The sequence below is a fragment of the Anomaloglossus baeobatrachus genome, chromosome 9, assembly GCF_048569485.1.
Source record: "Anomaloglossus baeobatrachus isolate aAnoBae1 chromosome 9, aAnoBae1.hap1, whole genome shotgun sequence".
In the NCBI taxonomy this organism is placed as follows: Eukaryota; Metazoa; Chordata; class Amphibia; order Anura; family Aromobatidae; genus Anomaloglossus; species Anomaloglossus baeobatrachus.
In genome coordinates this window covers 21,757,177-21,780,876 of record NC_134361.1, presented here as the reverse complement: position 1 = coordinate 21,780,876, position 23,700 = coordinate 21,757,177, and the positions used below count along the sequence as shown (strand labels likewise).

The window sequence follows — 23,700 nt, the reverse complement described above, 5'->3', positions numbered from 1 at the left end:
CCCCGCCGGGGATCAAGGCACACTCGACCAGAGCTGTCAGTGCCTCTTGGGCTTTCAGGCACCAGGCTACAGCTCAGCAAGTCTGTCAGGCTGCCACTTGGACTAGCCTGCATACCTTTTCAAAGCACTACCAAGTGCATGCTCATGCTTCGCCAGATGCGAGCTTGGGCAGACGCATCCTTCAGGCGGCTGTCGCCCATTTGTGAAGTTAGGCTCCGCCTACTTCTTAGTTTTTCTGTTTATTCCCACCCATGGACTGCTTTGAGACGTCCCAATGTCTGGGTCTCCCATAAGGAACGATAAAGAAAAAGAGAATTTTGTTTACTTACCGTAAATTCTTTTTCTTGTAGTTCCGTATTGGGAGACCCAGCTCCCTCCCTGTTGCCTGTTGGCAATTTCTTGTTCCGTGTGTTATCACCGGCTGTTGTCGTGGACAGAGGCTCCGGTTGTTCCGGTTCTTGCTCTGTTCTACTTGTGGGTGGCTATTCTCCTTCAGCTTTTGCACTAAACTGGCTAGATCTGGTTCTCCAGGGGGTGTATAAGCTCAGAGGGAGGAGCTACACTTTTGAGTGTAGTACTTTGTGTGTCCTCCGGAGGTAGAAGCTATACACCCAATGTCTGGGTCTCCCAATACGGAACTATAAGAAAAAGAATTTACGGTAAGCAAACAAAATTCTCTTTTTTCTGGATCTCGGGCTCAGTGATGGCTTATTTTTTGTGTCTTGAGCTGACGTTTTTAATTGTACCATTTTTGCGCAGATGCTACGTTTTGATCGCCTGTTGTTGCATTTTGCGTAAAATTTGCGGCGAGCAAAAAACATAATTTTGGCCTTTGGAATTTTTTTTGCCGCTACGTCGTTTTCCAATCAGATTAATTGATTTTATATTTTGATAGATCGGGCATTTCTGAACGTGGCGATAACAAATATGTGTATATATTTTATTTTTTTTAACCCTTTAATTTTCAATGGGGTGATTTGAACTTAGTTTTTTTTAGTTTTTTTTTAAATTTTTTAAAACTTTTTTTTAACTTCTTTTTATTTTACTAGTCCCCCTAGGGGGCTATAGCGATCAGCAATCCAATCGCTCTGCCCTATCTGCAGATACGCTGCTTTACTTTCGATGCCGGCTGTATTCCACCATCACATGACCCTGTGCTACCATGGCAACCACCAAAAGTCACATGATCATGTCATAAAAAAATAAATAAAAACAACCTAAAGACGTCTGGTAAAAAAAATATTCATATTTGGATCACTTGACATGGAATGACCCTATAGACAAAGTGTAGAGAGGGGGGATCTGGTGTAAAATGCAGGATACAAGTCATGAAAGGGCCAGAAATGGTCTTTATTGCTCATGCAGACACAGGACGTCTTATACTCAGCCCCCGGAGATGACCGTTGTGTATTGACCGGTCACTATTGGCCCCCGCTGGATGTGGAGACCTTGTATTTGTGTATGGTTGTCTCACTTTTCCTTCTTTTGCTTCCGCAGGCGTTTATGTGATTTCTGATACCTCAAAAGTAAAACAAGAACCGAGGCCCGAGATTAACCCTTTACCGCTCAAGTCACCGCCACAAGGTTTGTTGTAGCTCCTACATCTGGCCACTACTAATCTTCCGGCCTGTAGCAAGTAATGAGGCCGCTGTGGTGAGCAGAGCCCCCCCGGCCCCATCTCTCTTATTCAGACTCAAATATAGGACCCTGAACTCCCGCGCCAACGCGTTTCCTGCCCCGTCAGGAGCCGTGGTAGAGCCACGCAGTATCGGGACCGTAGTGAGCCGATAGTGACTCCTCCGCGGTGTCAGCGTCTGCCTTTTAAAGCGGTAACCACTCCTACTGGCGGGCTTGGTTTTGCTGCTGGCCAATAAGGAGTAAGGAGGCGTGGCTAATTGAGTTCCCTCCCATTAAATCCGCGAATGAACAGATGTCAGTCCAGACCCTCCATAGGAGGAGGTAACGTTCTCCTCCACCCCCTCCTGGCTTGTCTTCCAGAATGTAGAGGACGGGGGATGTCACTGGGGGGAGAAGCTGCTGTCGGGAGGGGGCATCGCTGGTCCCCAGATCTGTAGAGCGGCGGTTATAGGAGGTCATCACACTTTTACCATCTCTCTTACTTTTTCTTCTTTCGGATCCGCAGACGTTTATGTGATTCCTGATTCTTCACCCATAAAGCAAGAACCGGAATCTGAAATTAACCCTTTACCACACAGCAAGTCACTGCCACAAGGTTGGTTGTAGATCTACATGGGCGGGTTGTACAGGCTGTTAGCGGGTATTGAGGCTACCGCTGTGAAAAGAGCGACCCCTGGGTCCGACCCAACTTGTAGTTTCTGCAAACTCAAAGCTTGAAGGCTGGGCTCCTGCGCCAGCGCGTTTCTCAGGTGTGTGAATCGGCTGTGACGCCTCCGCGTTTTGAGCATCTTCCTTTTATAGCAAAAGCCACTCCTACTGGCGGTCTTGGTATTGCGGTTGAAAAGTAGACAAGGCACTCCCAAAATGCTTTGCATGAAGATTTATTTATGTGCTTTATAACGTTTTCGGTCCTATTTGGACCTTCATCAGTAGCACTATACAGAAAAAAAATAAACATAATATTTTTACAATAAGAAAAATAAAAATTGATATCCAAACAAAGAGAAAACATACAGACAATATTTACAAAATTTCATATATGCATCTGGTATACATGATTCACAATATTAAAATTCATATTGGAAAGATATGAAAGAAAATAACAAGGGAAAAAGAAAAAAGGGGAAGAAAAAAATGCAGAAAGGAACTAGAAAAAGAAGGATGAGGAGGCAGAGGGCAGAGATCAAGGGAATCTCAAATGAAGGAGATAAAAAATAGAGCAAAGAGAAGGAGGGGAAAAGGAGAGGGAATTCAATTCATGTATTGCATTGGAAAGCAGGGAAAAAAAGGGTTAATATAAAGGAAAGAAAGATTGGAGAAAGGGGAAACAAAGGTAGTGTAGGAGCACATGTGAAAAGACATAGGGGGTGTATATGATAGTGGAATGGAGGTCACAACTGAATTGTAATGTTATTATGTAGGGAAATGTCTCCACTGCGCACGCGCGGCCCCATGCTGTTACAAGGCACCGCCCCAATCAGTGTAACACTCTTATTTAAATCCAACCCATCTGACAACTGTCATGGCAGCCCCCATGCAGCGGTGGATACCGCGCCTGACAGCCCACACACACCTTGTTCACCACGTATGGTAAGTTCACTAGCGTCTTCAGCGCTCCTGCCCTCACTTACTATATTATTTTCTTGTTCTTTCTCTCTGAGCCCTTTGTTTACTCCTTTTTCCTTACCCCCTCTTTCTTTATCGTTCCTATGGGAGACCCAGACCATGGGTGTATAGCTACTGCCTCCGGAGGACACACAAAGTTACTACACTCAAAACGTGTAGCTCCTCCCTCCTAGCATATACACCCCCTGCTAGCCAGACCTAGCCAGTTTCATGCTTTGTGTCAGGAGGATCACACACACACATGCATCCTTTTTTGATTTTTCATTTTTTCTACAGATTTGGAAGAAAAGCGGGTCCACTGGACCCCCGGCATGTCCCTTCACACCCCCCTGGCGGCGGTGCTGTTAAGGTTGATTCAGGGCAAGAGCCCTTCATGCCGTGCTCCTTCACCATCCCTTAGGGGCTCTGGCTTGAAGTTAGAGCCAACACGGTTCTCACTGCCTTGCAGGAGACCGGCCTCCATCCGCAGCCCTTTGGCAGGACCCTGCTGGACGGAGCACTGGACCCCCACCCCACCAGGGACTGGACCCTGCGTCTCAAAGATAAGTATAAAGACGTTATTCAGAGGGTCCTTCTGCAATGTGGGGCACTTTATTGGGGGGACAGTGATTGACTTTGATAATGCTGCTTTTACTGTGTTTCCGGCCGGTTCCACGATTTTTACTGTGTACCGCGCCGATGATGCCTGATTTTCGGCCGCATGCATAACTCTAGGCCCCGGCTTCAGCCGCGGCCTACTTTCGTTTCGTTCCCCTGCATGTCAGTCATGCAGGGGGACGCTGCAGCGCCGCCCAACCGCCGCTCTGCACAGGGGAGGACACTCCTTGTTGGGGAGATGATTCCCTCCCCTGTACATCTTCTTAGCCCTCCGATTCCCGCTCCTGGGTTAACCCCCGCCCTCCCCCCTCGCTCTAGCGCCATTTTCTCAGCGTTCTTAGTACGCTGATCGGCGCTGGCTGCTCTGCAGTGCAGAGGGAGTGGATCTGGGGTCCAGGCTTGGAACCTGGGGGACCTCACAATAGCGGCCTGATAAGTCACAACCTCTGGTTGTGCACTTTTTATACACTATCAGGGCATTCTGAAGGAGTTAATTCTTTATTTTAGAACCTCCTCCTCAGCAGCATGTCTCACTAGGAGCAAAGCTCCAGGGCTGTACACTACATGTTCTGCATGTAAGCTTATATTGCCTGAACCGGCCCATACTGTAATGGTTCTTATGTGGTGGTGCCTCAGCCTGGAGTCGCCCCAGGCTGAACCCCTGTCTTGAGTATTCTAGACATTCTAGACAGAGCCCCCCACCTCTGCAGCAGGTCTCACAGAGCGAGGCTGCAGGCTGTTTTTATTATCCACTGCTGGTAGGCTCGTACGGCGAGCTCATAACCACTGTGGCCCCTCAGCTTGGAGGCTCATTCATGGTCCCTCCAGCTGCTCCGGGGTCGGCTGTCCCGGCATCTGCTGAGCATGCAGCCCCCTTCTCAGGGCGTTTTCTGCTTGCTCAGCAAAGCTCACAGACCCCGTCCTCCTGACAGGGAGACGCAGGGTCCCCTGTCCTCCCCGTCCCGCAGCTCCGATATGAGCTGAATCTCTGGACGAGGAGGATGTCTCTATCAGGGGCTCGGACGCTGCTTTAGGTACTTTGATCCGTCCGTAGGTGACGCGGATGCGAATGATTGGATTGCGTCCATTATACTTGTATTGGACCTCCATCCGCCTGTATCAGGGGAGTATTCCCCGCTGGCAAAAGGCATCAGTATACCTTTAACAAGACGAGGAGTGTGTTCCTTAACCACTCCAGTTTTCAGCCCGCTGCGTCCAAGCCCGCAGCCTGTCCTGCAGATCCCACAGCGGGGTTCTGCTGCCTGTCTCCCCCTCCCATCAGAGGTGGTCAAGGAGTGTACTCATTCGCCAAGGGTTGCCACTCCGGTGTCTAGACTTTCAGCCCGGATAGTTGTATCAGTTGCTGACGGCACCTCTATAAGGATCCCACGGTACATTAATTTTGTACTGTACCTCAATCCGCCGGAGTTACCTTATCTAGGTGAACACAACGTGTGTTCCTTAAACCACTCCAGTTTTCAGGCCCCTGTGACCAGCCCAGGGTCCGCTCTGACAGTCGCTTCCCATGAAGCGTGATTCTGAGGACTGTGTTTCCCTGTCCACCAATGGTGGTCAAGAGGTGGGCTCATTCACCTCAGGTGGCTCAGCCCGGACCGTTATGTCAGTGGCTGATGGCTCCTCAGAGGAGATGCATTCCCTCACAGGGACTCTATGCCCAAGACGGTTGCCTGACCTTCCAGACTTCAGTCTTTTCATCCTCTGCCAAGTCTGCCATGCTGGACACCGCACGGCGGTGGTCTTGGCTACTTTCCTCGCTATCCGCAGGCTCCTGTGGCTTCGGAAATGGAAAGCAGATGCCTCTATAGAGGTTCCTTACTGGGCTCCCCTTTGGTGGGACCAGTCTCTTCGGAACCAACTAGATGAAATTTAGGAAGCTCTCGGCGAGGAGAGTTCTTCCTTGCCACAAACCTAAACCAGGGAACCTGTCCAGGGCAGGAATCAGTTGAGGTTTCGGTGGTTTCCGTTCCTCCATCTGATCGTCCTCTAGCTCGGCCTAGGTTCATAGAACGAATTGGCTTGAAGCTGCGTCTTTAGAAGACCGCAGGAGATGCTGCCACTTAGTCAGCTTCCTCCGAGCTATCTAGCCGCCAACCTCCTCCTGGTCGGTGGCAGGCTCTCTCCACTTGGCAACGTATGGTTCTAACACGTCTCCGTTCAGTGGGGGCGGGATTATATCTCCCATGGCTACAGGATGGAATTCTGTCCACCCGCCAAACAGATTTTTTCTGTCACGTCCTCCCGGCTCCAAGGCTTCTCACAGGCCGTGCATTTCTTGCAGGCCAATGGAGTAATTGTACCGATTCCCGACTGGGAACGGTTCTGAGATTTTTGTTTAAATCTATTTCCAGTCCCCGAACAGGGCGGTGCCTTCCGGCCTGGATCTTTAGCTTTTCAAGCATAGTCAGGTGTGGCATTTTCACATAGAGTCTCAGTCTTGTTCCGTGTGTTTTTTTCACCAGACCAATCAAGAACCCAAGGAGATTCCCTAGCAGCCATCGGCATCAGAGATGCCTTTCTGCAGGGGTCAATCGCAGGTTCACACCAGCGTTGACTACGTTTTGCCATCAGAGTGGTCCAATTCGTGGCTCTTCCCTTGGGGTTAGCCACGGCCCATCGAGTATTCTCATGGGGCTGCTGTGATTAGGGTCCTGCACCCCTAGGGATTGGCAGTGATCGGTTGCCCTGGACGGCCTTCTTCTCAGGGCTTCATCCAGTGCAGACTCTTAGCAGAGTACTTCGCTTACTCTCGCCACTCTAACCTATTCGGGTGGCTTGTCATTCTGTTCAAGTCCACTCTGACTTCGAACCAGAGGTTCTCAGGGACGCGATTCGAGACTCTGTCGGCTCTTGTGAAGCCGCTCTTAGTCGATCAGTAGTCCCTCCGCTGGCGGTCGACGTCGTTCTATCAGACACCAAATACAGGTGCTGGTCAGACGGTGGCGTCAATGGAAGCGATTCCTTGCCCGCCTGCGTCCTCTGAGACTGGATGTTTTCCGCTGTACACGCGAACTCCCTCCTTCCACGGTGTGGTGGCTTTGCCACTGACCGGGGGCTTGTTTGCAGTGGTGGTTTCGGCCACTCTGTCTCAGGGACGCTCCTTCCTGGCCCCGTCCCGGGTGATCCTCACCACGGTGCTGGTCTTTCCGCCTTGGGAGCAGTATATCTCCACCGCGGAGCGCAGGGCGCTTGGACTCTGTCCGAATCAGCCCTCTAGATCAATGGGCTGGAAATCAGAGCTGTATTCTAGCTCTCTAAGCCTTCACCATCTGTTGGCGGCTAGGCACATTCGAGTTCAGTCGGATAACGTGACAGCGTTTTCCTACGTCAACTTCCAGGGCGGGACACTCAGCCGCCTGGCAATCTTGGCGCCTCAACATTCTTCAGTGGACAAGGGACTCCTAGTCCACCGTATCCGCAGCCCACATCCTAGATGTCAAAACTGCAAGGCAGACTATTTCAGCTGTCCAACCGTGGTCCACAATCCTCAGGTTTTGCAGTAGACACACTGGTTCATGTTTGATCCAGCTTCGCCTCTACCTCTTGCCCAGAGTCCTGCGCAAGATCAGTAAACAAAAAAAAAGAGGGGGCCGTCGGGTCATTCTCTTACTCCAGACTGCCCCAGGCAGGCTTGGTATCCTGACCTGCTCCTTCTGTCCGTTGGGTTGCCATGGCATCTTCCGGACCGTCCAGACCTTTTCTCAAAGGTCCGTTTTTTCCGTTAGAATTCTGGATTCTCAGATTGACGGCGTAGCTATTGAGTCCTGGATCTTGGCGACTTCTGGTATCCTTCCTGAAGTCATCTCCGCTATGACTCGAGCTCCAAGGTGTCCTTGGACCTTTTTAGCCTTGCCGACCCTCCTGTCCCTTCCACAGTCCGGTCTACAGCTAGGACTATCCCTCATTAAGGGACAGGTCTCGGCTCTGTCAGTATGTGCCAGCGGCGTATCGTCCGGCTGGCTCCGGTGCGCTCCTTTAAGGGCGCGTCTCACATCATTCCGCCTTTCCGGCGGCCTATGGAACCCTGGGACCTTCATCCGGTCCTCCCGGTTCCCGGAAACCCCCCTCTGCGCCTCTTAGGGAGGTTTCTTTGTTTTATCTTTCACAGAAAATAGTCTTTCTAGTGGCTATAATTTCCCGCCAGGGAGTTCTGGCTGCACTCTCTGAGTCACCCCCTTCTTTGGTCTTTTGCATCAAGACAAGGTGGTCTCCGTCCGACTCCGGACTTTTTTCCCTAAGGTGGTTACTGCTTCCACCTTATCCGGGGCAATTTTCCTGCCTTCCTTTTGTCCGGCTCCTGTTCATCGCTTTGAGGAAGCGTTGTATCTCCTGGATCTGGTGCGGGCGCCCCGGATCTATGTGTCTCGCACCGCCGTTATTAGGCGGTGCACCTCTCTCTCTGGTACTGACTGCTAGTCAGCGTAGCGGTCTCGGTATCTAAGCCGACCCTGGTTCGTTGGCTTAGGTCGGCCATTTCCGAGGCCTACAAGGTACTCAAGTGCCTTCCCCGCCGGGGATCAGAGCACATTTGATCAGACCGGTCCGTGCCTTTTGGGCTTTCAAGCACCAGGCTACGGCTCAGTAGGTCTGTCAGACTGCAGCTCGAATTAGTCTGCGTACTTTTTCGAAGCTCTATCCAAGGCATGCTCTTGCCTTGGCAGACGCGGGCTTGGCCTGACGCATCTTTCAGGCGTCTGTCGCCCATTTGTGAAGTTGGGTTTTCCTGCTTCTCAGTTGTCTGTTTATTCCCACCCATGGACTGCTTTAGGACGTCCCATGGTCTGGGTCTCCCATAGGAACGATAAAGAAAAAGAGAATTTTGTTACTTACCGTAAATTCTTTTTCTTATAGTTCCGTCATGGGAGACCCAGCACCCTCCCTATTGCCTGTTGGCAGGTTTCTTGTTCCGTGTGTCTTCACCTGCTGTTATTGTTGTAGACAGAGATCCCGGTTCTTCCGGATTTTCCTCTGTCTCTTCTTGTGGGTGGATGTCCTCCTTCAGCTTTTGCACTAAACTGGCTAGGTCTGGCTAGCAGGGGGTGTATATGCTAGGAGGGAGGAGCTACACGTTTTGAGTGTAGTAACTTTGTGTGTCCTCCGGAGGCAGTAGCTATACACCCATGGTCTGGGTCTCCCATGACGGAACTATAAGAAAAAGAATTTACGGTAAGTAACAAAATTCTCTTTTTTTTCCTCCACTCTTTCTTTTTCACTCCTTTTTCTCTACTTATCCGCTGGTCTTCCACTTTTTTCTGCCACATCCCTGTTCCTTACCTCTCTTACATACCTTTGTCGCTACAAATGCATAGACTATTACATTACATTATACACACACCTTTGTCGCTACAAACACATAGATGATTACATTACATTATACACATTACAACCTATCCTTTCAAACAGCAATATGCACATCTTGTTGCCCATTCACGTTCATTATAGTATAGAATACTGAATCTTTCTTTGTCGCTCCATTGGGAGACCCAGACAATTGGGTGTATAGCTTCTGCCTCCGGAGGCCACACAAAGTATTACACTTTAAAAAGTGTAACCCCTCCCCTCTGCCTATACACCCTCCCGTGCATCACGGGCTCCTCAGTTTTATGCTTTGTGTGGAAGGAGGCACACATCCACTCATGCATTCTCATTTTAGTTAATCGGTTGGAAGAAAAGTGAGCCCCCGGCATGTTCCCTTCTCACCCCACTACGTCGGCGGTGCTGTTAAGGTTGAGGTACCCATTGCGGGTACAAAGGCCGGAGCCTCATGCCGTCTCCTTCACCATCCCTTAGCGGCTCTGGGAGAAGTGGGATCCTGAGCGGTCATCCATTCACTGGGACCGTGCTCCCTCCGCAGCCCCTGTGGGAATCTGTCGGACAGGAGTCTGTTTATCCTCAGGGACCGGGCCCTGCATCACTAAGGTACTCTGTGTCCCCATGGGGGATGTGCATGGAGCGCCTTCATCCCGGACGCTGCAGCAGCTGCTTATTTGTGACGGCCGGCGGACTTCCGCGCCGACCGCGCCTGCTTGTCGGCCGCGGTCTTAAATTTAGTACCCGGCTTCAATTGCGGCCTAGTAGCAAAACTCCCGCCCCCGGGCCTGTCTATCAGGGGAAAGGGCGGGACTGCCGACCTGACGTCGGATGTGAGGGCCGGAGCATCCTGTATGTTTCCTCCCCCCTCACTGATCACTGTGGGTACTCCAGATTCCCGCACTTTTCTAGCGCCGCAACCGGCCCCACTCCTCCCCAGAGAGCTCCAGCAGCCATTTTTTTTTTTTTTTTTTTTTTTTTTGGCATTCTGCCGGTGGAGGATTTCCAGGAAAGAGCTCTGCAACACTGGGAGACCTAAGGCAGGGAATCTGGAGGACACACGCTCCGCTTTTTAGCGGTCGGTAAGCCACACCGTTCACCCGGTGCTGGTCCCCTTAGGGTGCCGGAATAGATACTATATATTTATATATTTCTGTTCGGTCGGGCTGTATACCCTTTCCCATATACCCTCAGTGATCACTCTCCTAGGAGACAACAGCATGTCGTCCACAAGGAGCAAGGGTGCCAAGGCACAGGGTTATTTTGCCACCTGTACCTCTTGTGCGGCTAAGTTACCTGCGGGTTCCACCTACCCTCACTGTGAGCAATGCTCAACCCCTGTTTTGCTTGCTCAGCCGGAGCCTCGGTCACTAGGGGGCCCCTCGGCTCAGGCAGACCCCCCTGCTCTCCCTGTCCAGGCGGCAGGGACAGAGTTTGCCGTTTTTGCTGAAAAACTCTCTGAGTCACTCTCACAATCCATGGCTCAGTCTATGGACAAATGGTCTGTCAAGCTGCTTGAAGCTTTGCAGTCCAGACCGGTCCTTACACAGGCCCCGGGCCCTGTTGGATCGTCGCCTCCAGGCCCCTCTCTGTCCGCGCCGCAACGCGTTCCCAGGGGGGGCCCTAGGTCTCAGGTGGAGGACTCCTGCCCGGACCACAGTCCCAGACCGGCTAAGCGGGCCCGCTGGGAATCTTCCCCGACTTCTTCACGCTGCTCGGGTTCCCAGCTTGAGGACTCTCTAGAGGACGAGGCGGACGTCGCAGCTCAGGGCTCTGACCCTGACGTTGCTCTCAATCTTGATACACCTGAAGGGGACGCCATAGTAAATGACCTTATCTCGTCCATCAACCAGGTGTTAGATATATCTCCCCCGCCGCCACCTGTAGAGGAGTCGACTTCTCAGCAGGAGAAACACCAGTTTCGGTTCCCCAAACGTACACTGAGTGCGTTTTTCGATCACTCTAACTTCAGAGATGCTGTCCAGAAGCCCAGAGCGGTTCCGGACAAGCGCTTTACTAAGCGCCTTACTGACACACGTTACCCCTTCCCCTCTGACGTAGTTAAGGGTTGGGCTCAATGTCCCAAGGTGGATCCCCCAGTCTCTAGATTGGCGGCTAGATCTGTGGTATCGGTTACAGATGGCTCATCGCTAAAGGATGCCACTGACAGGCAGATAGAGCTCCTGGTGAAATCCATCTATGAAGCCACGGGCGCGTCTTTTGCCCCGGCTTTTGCAGCCGTGTGGGCACTCCAAGCTATCTCAGCTTGTCTGGCTGAGATTAATGCGGTCACATGTAATTCTGCTCCGCAGGTTGCGTCTTTGACTTCTCAGGCGTCAGCCTTTTCTTCCTACGCCATGAACGCAGTTCTAGACTCTGCTAGCCGTACAGCGGTGGCATCCGCTAACTCTGTGTATCAGTCCGCAGGGCCATGTGGCTGCGCGAATGGAAGGCAGACTCGGCTTCCAAGAGGTTCTTAACCGGTTTGCCGTTTGCTGGCGACCGCTTGTTTGGCGAACGATTGGATGAGATTATTAAGGAATCCAAGGGAAAGGACTCCTCCTTACCCCAGTCCAAACCGAAGAGACCTCAGCAACGGAAAATACAATCGAGGTTTCGGTCCTTTCGTCCCTCCGCCAAGCCTCAATCCTCTTCGTCCAGCAGGCCGGAGAAAGGCCAGAGGAACTCCTATGTGTGGCGGGCGAAGTCACGCCCCCAAAAACCCGCCGGAGGCAATGCCTCCAAGGCGGCCTCTTCATGACTCTCGGCATCCCCGAACCGCATCCTCGGTCGGTGGCAGGCTCTCCCGCTTTTGCGACGCCTGGTGGCCACATGTTCAAGACCGATGGGTGAGAGACATTCTGTCTCACGGTTACAGGATAGAGTTCAGCTCTCGTCCCCCGACTCGTTTCTTCAGAACCTCTCCGCCCCCCGAGCGAGCCGATGCACTTTTTCAGGCGGTGAACGCTCTGAAGACAGAAGGAGTTGTGATCCCTGTTTCCCCCCCCAGGAACATGGTCGCGGCTTTTACTCCAACTTGTTTGTGGTGCCAAAGAAGGACGGCTCGTTCCGTCCCGTTCTGGACCTCAAACTGCTCAACAGACATGTGAGCACCAGACGGTTTCGGATAGAATCTCTCCGCTCGGTCATCACTTCGATGTCACAAGGAGACTTCCTAGCATCGATCGACATCAAGGATGCTTATCTCCATGTGCCGATCGCATCCGAACATCAACGCTTTTTGCGTTTCGCCATCGGGGACGAACACCTTCAGTTCGTGGCATTGCCTTTCGGCCTGGCGACAGCCCCACTGGTGTTCACCAAGGTCATGGCATCTGTTGTGGCGGTCCTACACTCTCAGGGCCACTCGGTGATTCCCTACTTAGACGATCTTCTGGTCAGGGCACCCTCTCAGATGGCGTGTCAAAACAGTCTTTCCGTTGCTCTGGCGACTCTCCAGCAGTTCGGGTGGATCATCAACTTCCCAAAATCCAAGTTGACACCGACCCAATCACTGACGTACCTTGGGATGGAGTTTCATACTCAGTCAGCGGTAGTCATGCTACCGCTGGACAAACAGCTTTCGCTGCAGGCAGGGGTGCAATCTCTTCTTCGGGGTCAGTCACACACCTTGAGGCGCCTCATGCACTTCCTGGGGAAGATGGTGGCAGCGATGGAGGCAGTGCCCTTCGCGCAATTCCATCTGCGGCCACTCCAGTGGGACATTCTCCGCAAATGGGACAGGAGGTCGACTTCCCTCGACAGGAACGTCTCTCTTTCCCTTGCAACCAAGACGTCTCTTCAGTGGTGGCTCCTTCCCAACTCTCTGTCGCAGGGAAAATCCTTCCTACCCCCAACCTGGGCTGTGGTCACCACGGACGCGAGCCTATCAGGGTGGGGGGCGGTTTTTCTCCACCACAGGGCTCAGGGAACCTGGACTCCGATAGAGTCATCCCTTCAGATCAATATTCTGGAGATAAGGGCAGTGTATCTAGCCCTATTGGCCTTTCATCGGTGGCTGGAGGGCAGGCAGATCCGGATCCAGTCGGACAACGCCACTGCCGTCGCATACATCAACCACCAAGGCGGCACTCGCAGTAGTCAAGCCTTCCAGGAAGTCCGACGGATTCTGCAGTGGGTGGAAGCCACAGCTTCCACCATCTCCGCAGTTCACATCCCGGGCGTAGAAAACTGGGAAGCAGATTTTCTCAGTCGTCAGGGCATGGACGCGGGGGAATGGTCTCTTCACCCAGACGTGTTTCGATAGATCTGTCGCCGCTGGGGAACGCCGGACGTCGATCTCATGGCGTCACGGCACAACAACAAAGTCCCGGCATTCATGGCCCGGTCTCAAGATCACAGAGCTCTGGCGGCGGACGCATTAGTTCAGGATTGGTCGCAGTTTCGACTGCCTTATGTATTTCCTCCTCTGGCGATGCTGCCCAGAGTGCTGCGCAAAATCAGGTCCGATTGTCGTCGCGCCATTCTCGTCGCCCCAGATTGGCCGAGGTGGTCATGGTACCCGGATCTGTGGCATCTCACGGTGGGTCAACCGTGGGCGCTCCCAGACCGCCCAGACTTGCTGTCACAAGGGCCATTTTTCCATCTGAATTCTGTGGCCCTCAACCTGACTGTGTGGCCATTGAGTCCTGGCTCCTAGCGTCTTCAGGGTTATCTCAGGATGTCATTGCCACCATGAGACAGGCCAGGAAACCAACGTCCGCCAAGATCTATCACAGGTCTTGGAGGATCTTCTTATCCTGGTGCTCTGATAAGGGTTTTACTCCCTGGCCTTTTGCCTTACCCACTTTTCTTTCATTCCTTCAATCCGGAATGGACAAGGGATTGTCTCTCGGCTCTCTCAAGGGACAAGTATCGGCGCTATCCATATTTTTTCAAAAGCGTCTAGCAAGGCCTCCGCAGGTCCGCACGTTCCTGCAGGGAGTTTGCCACATAGTCCCACCTTACAAGCGTCCGCTGGAACCCTGGGACCTTAACAGGGTGCTAACGGCTCTTCAGAAACCACCTTTCGAGCCGCTGCGGGATGTCTCTTTATCACCTCTTTCGCAGAAGGTGGCCTTTCTAGTGGCAGTTACATCGCTCCGTAGAGTGTCGGAGCTGGCAGCGCTGTCATGCAAAGCCCCCTTACTGGTTTTTCACCAGGATAAGGTGGTTCTGCGTCCTGTTCCGGAATTTCTCCCTAAGGTGGTATCTCCTTTTCATCTCAATCAGGATATCTCCTTACCTTCATTTTGCCCTAATCCAATTCACCAATGTGAAAAGGATTTGCACTCCTTAGATCTAGTGAGAGCACTCCGACACTACGTGTCTCGCACGGCGCCCCTGCGTCGTTCAGATGCGCTCTTTGTCCTTGTCGCTGGCCAGCGTAAGGGGTCGCAGGCTTCCAAGTCAACCTTGGCTCGGTGGATCAAGGAACCGATTCTTGAAGCCTACCGTTCTTCTGGGCTTCCGCTTCCTTTGGGGCTGAAAGCCCATTCTACCAGAGCCGTGGGTGCGTCCTGGGCATTGCGGCACCAGGCTACGGCTCAGCAGGTGTGTTAGGCAGCTACGTGGTCTAGTCTGCACACTTTCACGAAACACTATCAAGTGCATACCTATGCTTCGGCAGACGCTAGTCTAGGTAGGCGAGTCCTTCAGGCGGCAGTTGCCCACCTGTAAGAGGGGGCCGTTTTTCGGCTCTTTTTATCGAGGTATTCTTTTACCCACCCAGGGACTGCTTTTGGACGTCCCAATTGTCTGGGTCTCCCAATGGAGCGACAAAGAAGAAGGGAATTTTGTTTACTTACCGTAAATTCCTTTTCTTCTAGCTCCTATTGGGAGACCCAGCACCCGCCCCTGTTCCCTTCGGGCTGTTGTTCTTTTGTGTACACATGTTGTTCATGTTGAATTGTTCTGGGTTCATGGTTTCAGTTCTCCGAACATCCTTCGGATTGAATTTACCCTAGACCAATTTATAAGTTTTCTCCTTCCTGCTTTTGCACCAAAACTGAGGAGCCCGTGATCCACGGGAGGGTGTATAGCAGAGGGGAGGGGTTACACTTTTTAAAGTGTAATACTTTGTGTGGCCTCCGGAGGCAGAAGCTATACACCCAATTGTCTGGGTCTCCCAATAGGAGCTAGAAGAAAAGGAATTTACGGTAAGTAAACAAAATTCCCTTCTTCCTACACACATTGCAACCTATATCTCCAACACTTCCCTACATAATAACATTACAATTCAGTTGTGACCTCCATTCCACTATCATATACACCCCCTATGTCTTTTCACATGTGCTCCTACACTACCTTTGTTTCCCCTTTCTCCAATCTTTCTTTCCTTTTATATTAACCCTTTTTTTCCCTGCTTTCCAATGCAATACATGAATTGAATTCCCTCTCCTTTTCCCCTCCTTCTCTTTGCTCTATTTTTTATCTCCTTCATTTGAGATTCCCTTGATCTCTGCCCTCTGCCTCGTCATCCTTCTTTTTCTAGTTCCTTTCTGCATTTTTTTCTTCCCCTTTTTTCTTTTTCCCTTGTTATTTTCTTTCATATCTTTCCAATATGAATTTTAATATTGTGAATCATGTATACCAGATGCATATATGAAATTTTGTAAATATTGTCTGTATGTTTTCTCTTTGTTTGGATATCAATTTTTATTTTTCTTATTGTAAAAATATTATGTTTATTTTTTTTCTGTATAGTGCTACTGATGAAGGTCCAAATAGGACCGAAAACGTTATAAAGCACATAAATAAATCTTCATGCAAAGCATTTTGGGAGTGCCTTGTCTACTTTTCACTTTATGGCTTTGGAACCTAAAGTGCACCCCAATATCTTGTTGACACACTGACAGGAGGTGCCATCCTTTTTCCTACCATATTTGGTATTGCGGTTGGCCAATTATGGGGAAGGAGGTGTGGCCATCAGATAAAGGCCCCTCCCCTTAAAGCCGCAGAGTATGGGAGAGTAAAATCAAATTTTACATGATCTATGACTTATAGTGGATCGATAATTTAAAGACACTGGACGATCACTGCAGACCCTCCATAGGAAGGGTTAATTTTCCCCCATGGCTTCTCATGGAGTCACCCTGTTGTTGCAGTCCGGTGCCACCGCTGGTCCCCGGCCCTGTAGAGCGGTGCACGGTGCGGCTGCTGCAGGATATTATCAGTGACGCTTTCTGTAGGAGGTCATCACACTTGTACCATCTCCTTCACTTTTTCTTCTTTAGGATCCGCAGACGTTTATGTGATTCCTGATTCTTCACCCATAAAGCAAGAACCGGAATCTAAGATTAACCCTTTACCGCACAGCAAGTCACCGGAGGAAGGTTTGTTACCTGTGCACAGCCGCTCACCTCAGTGCTCCGTAATATATTTCATTAAAAGGCGTGTCGTAGAAAATGGAAATATTTTATAAATGAGGTTTTTGTGTTAAATATATATTTTTTTTATTTTTTTTTTTACTTTTGGCAGTTTTTATTGTTTCTTTTTTTGCGTATCACAGTATTTCTTGAAAATTAGTACAATTGCATTCTTCACACGGGTCACTGGGGCTAGTTTAGACTCTAAATCATTTAGCAAATTCGCTTGTATTTTGCAGCGATAAACCAACCCCAATGCTCTCTGTCATACCAATGTATCTAATGAGCGTGTGCAAAGGTACAGGAGGGGAGGAGGTGAGCTGTTACAGCACCTATTGTGAATGGTGGATCCTGTGTTATTGACTGTATATAGAGGTGTGATCAGTCATTTTACAGGAGGAGGAGGTGAGCTGTGATATTACCTCTTGTGAATGGTGGATCGTATGTTATCTGCTGTATATAGAGGTGTGATCAGCAGTGGAGGAGGTGAGCTGTGATATCTCTAGTGTATGGTGGGTCCCGTTTTCTCGACTGTATATAGAGGTGTTATCAGACATTGTACAGGAGGAGGAGGTGAGCTGTGGCATCACCTATTGTGAATGGTGGATCCTGTGTTATCTGCTGTATATAGAGGTGTTATTAGTCATTGTACAGGAGGGAAGCTGTGACATCACCTAATCAATGCACAAGTTCGGGAGGAGGTGAGCTGTTAGAGAACCTTATGTGAATAGTGGGTCCTGTGTTATCAACTGTATATGGAGGTGTTATCTGCCATTATACAGGAGGATGAGGTGAGCTGTGACATCACCTGTTGTGAATGGTGGATCCTGTGTTATATGTTGTATATATTGGTGTTATTAGTCGTTGTACAGGAGGGGGAGAAGGTGAGCTGTGACATCACCTAGTCATTGTACAGGAGGAGGAGGTGAGCTGTGACATCACCTAGTCATTGTACAGGAGGAGGAGGTGAGTTGTGACATCACCTAGTCATTGTACAGTAGTTGGAGGAGGTGAGCTGTGACATCAATTATTGTGATTGGTATATCCTGTGTTAAAACATATACATACTGGCGTTTTCAACCAATGTATTCCTGCCTCTGATGATAAGGAAACTCCTGCTAGGACCAGAAGTAAGAGTCTAAAAGACCCAATGGCCAATGTAAAAATTGCAAGATTACTATTTTTTTTTGTTTGTTTTTACACAGATGATGTATACAGGCAGATTTTTCATTGCATATAATGGTAATTGGACTTTTTGACCTCAGTTTTGGGTTTCCAGGACTTCCTATCATTAATATTTTATATTGCAGAATCTGCGTCTATTATAATCAATATCGATGATGATGAAGATGAAGCCTGCTATGAAAACGTGCAACAGGCGCCTAAAGCCGAGAAAAACCCTGCAGGTACTGACTACTCCGCACGTTCGGTGGCCGCTGCTGGGGGCGGGCTGAGCGGGGATCTGGCATTACTGATGTGTGCGCCATAAACCTGTCATGTATTGTTAAAGGGGTATCTCGTGACAAATGTCTGATAGATGCAGGGCCTAGCTCTGGGATTCACCCCTGTTTCCTGACAGGAGGGTTCTCACCCCAGCAGGTGTCGGTATTGATGACGTCCTCGGCCCTGCTTACCTGTAAATATGGGAATGCATGCAGTCGGAATCCCCCTTTAGTGATTACCGATGTATAAACTTTTTGTACGTTTCTCTTTTGCAGACTGGATCATTCAGGATGTCATCACCCCAATGCAGAGTAAAAATGCTCAAAGTCAGAAGGAACCGGTCAGTGTCTGGTTTGTGAAGAGCATGAAGGTCAGCAACGAGAACCAGAACAACCCTGGAGGGAACCCCGTAAAGAGTGAGCCTAAAGTTACCGAGAAGAAACCTGTGGTGAATGTGCTGAGCTCGTCTGCACCGCAGCAGTCTTCCCCCATTGCCTCCGGGTTTCTTGAAAGCCTGGGGCTGCCTAATGGTCAGGCCTCCAAGTTTGGGGCCCATCCTGGTGACATGGCCATGGGGGGCCACCTGATGGATGAGATAGAAGAGAAGATCCAGGTTTGCTCCGAGTGTTCAATGTGCTTCACCTCGCTCTCGGATCTGGAATTTCACATGAAGGGGCACAAGGGGGGAAGCCCCTGGATCTGCTCCGATTGCGGGAAGTCGTATTACACCAAGGCGAGTCTCGACAGACACCATATAACGCACATAAGGGAGAAACCCCTGAAGTGTCACGAATGCGGCAAAGCTTTCGCCAAGCAACTCAATTTTGAGATGCATCTGCGGCTCCACGCCGGGGAAGTGCTGTTCCCCTGCACCGAGTGCGAAAAGCTGTTCAACTCCAAGGCCTCTTGCGACCGACACGTGCGAGCGCACAAGATGGTGCGTCCGCACGTCTGCCCGCAGTGTGGGAAAGGCTTCCTGTACAACGGCTGCCTCATCAGGCACCTCAGGGTCCATACTGGAGAGCGTCCGTTTCCATGTCCCGAATGCGGCAGGTGCTTCCGTCAGACTTCGGCTCTCAATCGTCACGTAAAGACTCATTCTGGCGAGAAGCCGTACGACTGCTCGGAGTGCGGGAAGTGTTTCACCCATCAGTCCGATATGAACCGACACAAGGAGACCCACAGAAGAGAGCAATACTTCGCACAGTGTGCGCCAAGCAACGAGAGCTCCTTACCAACATACATTGTTTTATGAGACACCAATGCACCCGGACGTCGGCTGGTGCATCCCGGACGTCGGCTGGTGCATCCCGGACGTCGGCGTGTTGTAAATGAGCGGATGTTAATTGTATATTGGACTTTTAAAATATGTAGAAACGCGTTACTGATTAAAAAAAAAAAACACCTGATCTGGTGACACTTCCAGTATAAGAGGAAGCGACCGGAAGGTGACACAGCGGAGCTGGGGGAAGGTGACATTTCTTCATTAAGCCTTGTCTAAATCGTCAGTTGATGCCCCATAGGACGTCCGCCTGAAACGTCACAGCTCTACGTGACCATCATGTCATTGCGCTTTTTATGCCATTCTCGTCATATAATCATCGGACATTGCTCATATATTCCGTTTTTTTTATCATTATTATTACTTTATTTTTTTTATTTTAAAGAAAACAGAATTGGAACTGAAAAAATGAGTTAATTTCTTTCCCTTTATATTCTGTAGAATGGATATATTGCCGGCAAACATGGGCGGCTCGTCATGTCGCACTGTCGGTGCTGTATTTAATAATGTTGTGTAAATCGTAACAACTGCTGTAATACATGAATTATAAGTAATCTCATGTCAGAGCTGCTAAAGTTTGCAAAATTAATGAAATATATGTAAATCTAATGGTGCAGGAGGCAGAATAAGGGCCCCATAGAGGTGGATGCAGCCGGGGAACGTGGAGGCTCCGGTGCATGTAGTCAAAAGGTAAAAGGAATTAAGAAATTTGCATCATTGCGTGTTGGTAGCTATGGCTAAAATTGATGTAAGTAATAATATTAGTGTATTGACCAATATTGCAATTTTTTATTTTTTTTTTTATTATTTTTGTTGGCATTGTCTTGTAGCGAGGACGTTGCAGTTAGATTTTCAGTTTTCAAATTTCCGCACAAAGTAAAATAAAGTGTGCGGAGAATCCGATGAAATCCCACGTCGTTAGTCTGGTATCTTCCACTATCCGGCTGTATGAAGCAGATCCAATATACACCGTGTGCAGAATTATTAGGCAAGTTGTATTTTAAAGGATTTTTTTTATTATTGATCAACAACTATGTTCTCAATCAACCCAAAAGACTCATAAATATCAAAGCTTAATATTTTTGGCAGTTGCAGTGGGGTTTTTTTTAGATTTGGCTATCTTAGGAAGATTCTGTTTGTGCAGGTAACTATTACTGTGCAGAATTATTAGGCAACTTAATAAAAACCAAATGTATTCCCATCTCACTTGTTTATTTTCACCAGGTAAACCAATATAACTGCACAAAATTTAGAAAGAAACATTTCTGACATGCAAAAACAAAACCCAAAATAATGAGTGACCAATATAGCCCCCTTTCTTTCTGATGACACTCAGCAGCCGACCATCCATAGATTCTGTCAGTTGCTTGATCTGTTTACGATCATCAACATTGCGTGCAGCAGCCACCACAGCCTCCAGACACTGCTCCGAGAGGTGGACTGTTTTCCCTCCCTGTGGATCTCACATTTTATGAGGGACCACAGGTTCTCTATGGGGTTCAGATCAGGTGAACAAGGGGGCCATGTCATTATTTTTTCATCTTTTAGACCTTTACTGGCCAGCCACGCTGTGGAGTAGTTGGATGCATGTGATGGAGCATTGTCCTGCATGAAAATCATGTGTTTTCTTGAACGATATCGACTTCTTCCTGTACCACTGCTTGAAGAAGTTGTCATCCAGAAACTGGCAGTAGGTCTGGGAGTTGAGCTTCACTCCATCCTCAACCAGAAAAGGTCCCACAAGTTGATCTTTGATGATCCCAGCCCATACCAGTGCCCACCTCCACCTTGCTGGCGTCTGAGTCGGAGTGGAGCTCTCTGCCCTTTACTGATCCAGCCTCTGGCCCATCAAGAGTCACTCTCATTTCATCAGTCCATAAAACCTTTGAAAAATCAGTCTTCAGGTATTTCTTGGCCCAGTCTTGAGGTTTTATCTTATGTTTCTTGTTCAGAGGTGGTGGTTTTCCGCCTTCCTTACCTTGGCCATGTCCCTGAGTATGGCACACCTTGTGCTTTTTGATACTCCAGTAACGTTGCAGCTCTGAAATATGGCCAAACTGGTGGCAAATGGCATCTTGGCAGCTTCACGCTTGATTTTCCTCCATTCATGGGCAGTTATTTTGCGCCTTTTTTGCCCAGCACGCTTCTTGCGACCCTGTTGGCTATTTGCCATGAAACGCTTGATTGTTCAGTGATCACGCTTCAAAAGTTTGGCAATTTCAAGACTGCTGCATCCCTCTGCAAGACATTGCACAATTTTGGACTTTTCAGAGCCCGTCAAATCTCTCTTCTGATCCATTTTGCCAAAGGAAAGGAAGTTGCCTAAAAATATCGCACCCTTTATATAGGGTGTTGATGTCATTACACCGCACCCCTCCTCATTACAAAATGCACATCACCGGATTTACTTCATTGGTACTTGGCTCTCAGCCTATACAGCTTGGAGTAGGACGACGTGTATAAAAAGTATCATGTGATCAAAATACTCATTTGCCTAATAATTCTGCACCAAAAATGAGATTACTCCCTGGGAGGGGATATTTGGGGCCATATTTCCATTGTGTATACAGCACATAAAGCATTAGAGCCTTTTACACGGCTGATCTTAAAATATAAGGTCGCTCTCGTCTACTAGTCACTAATAGTAGTTTGTTTTAGATGGTTTTAAATGTTTTTTGATTTTTTTTAAAATGTGTAACTTCTTCCTGGTCGGGACATCTCCGCTTCCAGCCTCTAGATGGCGCGTCGGACATTTGTAGAACCATCTCGTTCTGGGACAAGATTAAGACAAAACCTGATTTATAGAATAAATGATATCTACAAACTCCTATTTTCTGAAAGTGAATTATTAGGAAGTTGTAAATATGACGCTCAGTACTGTACAATTTTGCATTGAAGCTTAACGATTTGTAAAAAATGCGTAAAATATCAGGTTTGTGTCTGTAGCAAACAGAGCCTGAGACCCCTGACCTCTTACAAATAAAAGTATAAGATGTACATATGTGCCACAGAGGATCATTTCTTCTAATACCTGTATCATATGAAATGTGCGACGTTATCACTGTGTGGTAAAAATAATGAAGACCCCTCTCTAAATCTGGGTTCACACACAACGACAACGACGTCGCTGTTACTTCACCATTTCCTGTGACGTAACAGCGACCTTAGATGATCGTTAGTAAGCTGTCAAACATGTAATTTAAAGCAGCGACGGAGCAGCGATCATAGCGACCTCGACGGTCGTTGTGCGGTGTCACACGCGTCTCTATGCAACGACTCAGACCTTGATAGAGGCGTGGTGTTTACCCCTAGACATGTTTTGCATTGCCTCTTTTCACGCCCCTCTGTTCCGATTGGTGATCGCTACAGCGCCTATGCGTTGCCTTTTTTCACGCCCCTCTATTCCGATTGGTGATCACTACAGCGGCGCCTGATTGGGTGACCGTGCCAAACAAAAGAAGACGCAGTAGTGCTTTCATTCATTCTATTTCATTTCTTTATCGTTCCTATGGGAGACCCAGACCATGGGTGTATAGCTACTGCCTCCGGAGGACACACAAAGTTACTACACTCAAAACGTGTAGCTCCTCCCTCCTAGCATATACACCCCCTGCTAGCCAGTCCTAGCCAGTTTAATGCTTTGTGTTTCAGGAGGTCACACACAATGCATTCTCTGATTTTGATTTTTGATTTTTCCTTTTGGACAAAGATTTGGAAGAAAAGCGGGTCCAGTCTGGACTCCCGGCATGTCCCTTCTCACCCCACTGGGCGGTGCTGTTAAGGTTGATTTCAGGGCTGTATCCCTTTCATGCCGCGCTCCTTCACCATCCCATGCTGGGGCTCTGGCTTGAAGTGGGAGCCAACACGGTTCTCACTGCTTTGCAGGAGACCGGTCTCCATCCGCAGCCCTTTTGCAGGACCCTGTTGGACGGAGCTATCATCCCCCAGGAACCTGGCAACCTGCGTCTCAAGCTAAGTATATGAGACGTTATTACCACAGAAAGTGGTCTTTCCAGGGGTCCTTTATGTTTATTTATTGGGGGAGTGTGTTTTATGTTTGGTGTTAACATTTCCGGCCGGTTCTCCAGTTTTCACTGGAGAACCGCGCCGATGGTGCCTGCACGCCGGCCGCATGTTTTACTCTAGGCCCCGGCTTCGCCTGAGGCCTAGTTTCGGTTTCCACTGTCTCTGCATGTCAGTCTTGCAGAGAGGCAGTGTAGCTCCGCCCAGTGGCTGCGCAGCACAAGGGAAGGGACACTCCTCATTGAGGAAGGATTCCCTCCCCTGGCTACCTCACTGAGGGAATCCTTTTGCCGCTCTAAGAGTAGGCCCCGCCCCCTCTCCTCGCTCCGGTCACCATTTTCTCGGCGTTCTCTGTGCCTGCATAGGCACAGAGATTCCACAGTGTGACAAGTGGGG

General features: G+C 49.4%; 1 protein-coding gene across 1 annotated transcript in view; it reads left to right on the top strand.

The window, feature by feature from the left end:
* LOC142250917 (uncharacterized) overlaps nt 1-22,278 on the top strand; it is a 41,525-nt gene extending 19,247 nt beyond the window's left edge. The window contains exons 7-11 of the mRNA XM_075323247.1: nt 1,498-1,584; nt 2,144-2,233; nt 16,425-16,523; nt 17,867-17,962; nt 18,275-22,278. Coding sequence (XP_075179362.1) covers nt 1,498-1,584; nt 2,144-2,233; nt 16,425-16,523; nt 17,867-17,962; nt 18,275-19,254 — 1,352 coding nt within the window. The 3' untranslated portion in view covers nt 19,255-22,278. The remainder of the gene's footprint in view (nt 1-1,497; nt 1,585-2,143; nt 2,234-16,424; nt 16,524-17,866; nt 17,963-18,274) is intronic.
* The last annotated feature ends 1,422 nt before the right edge of the window (nt 22,279-23,700 follow it).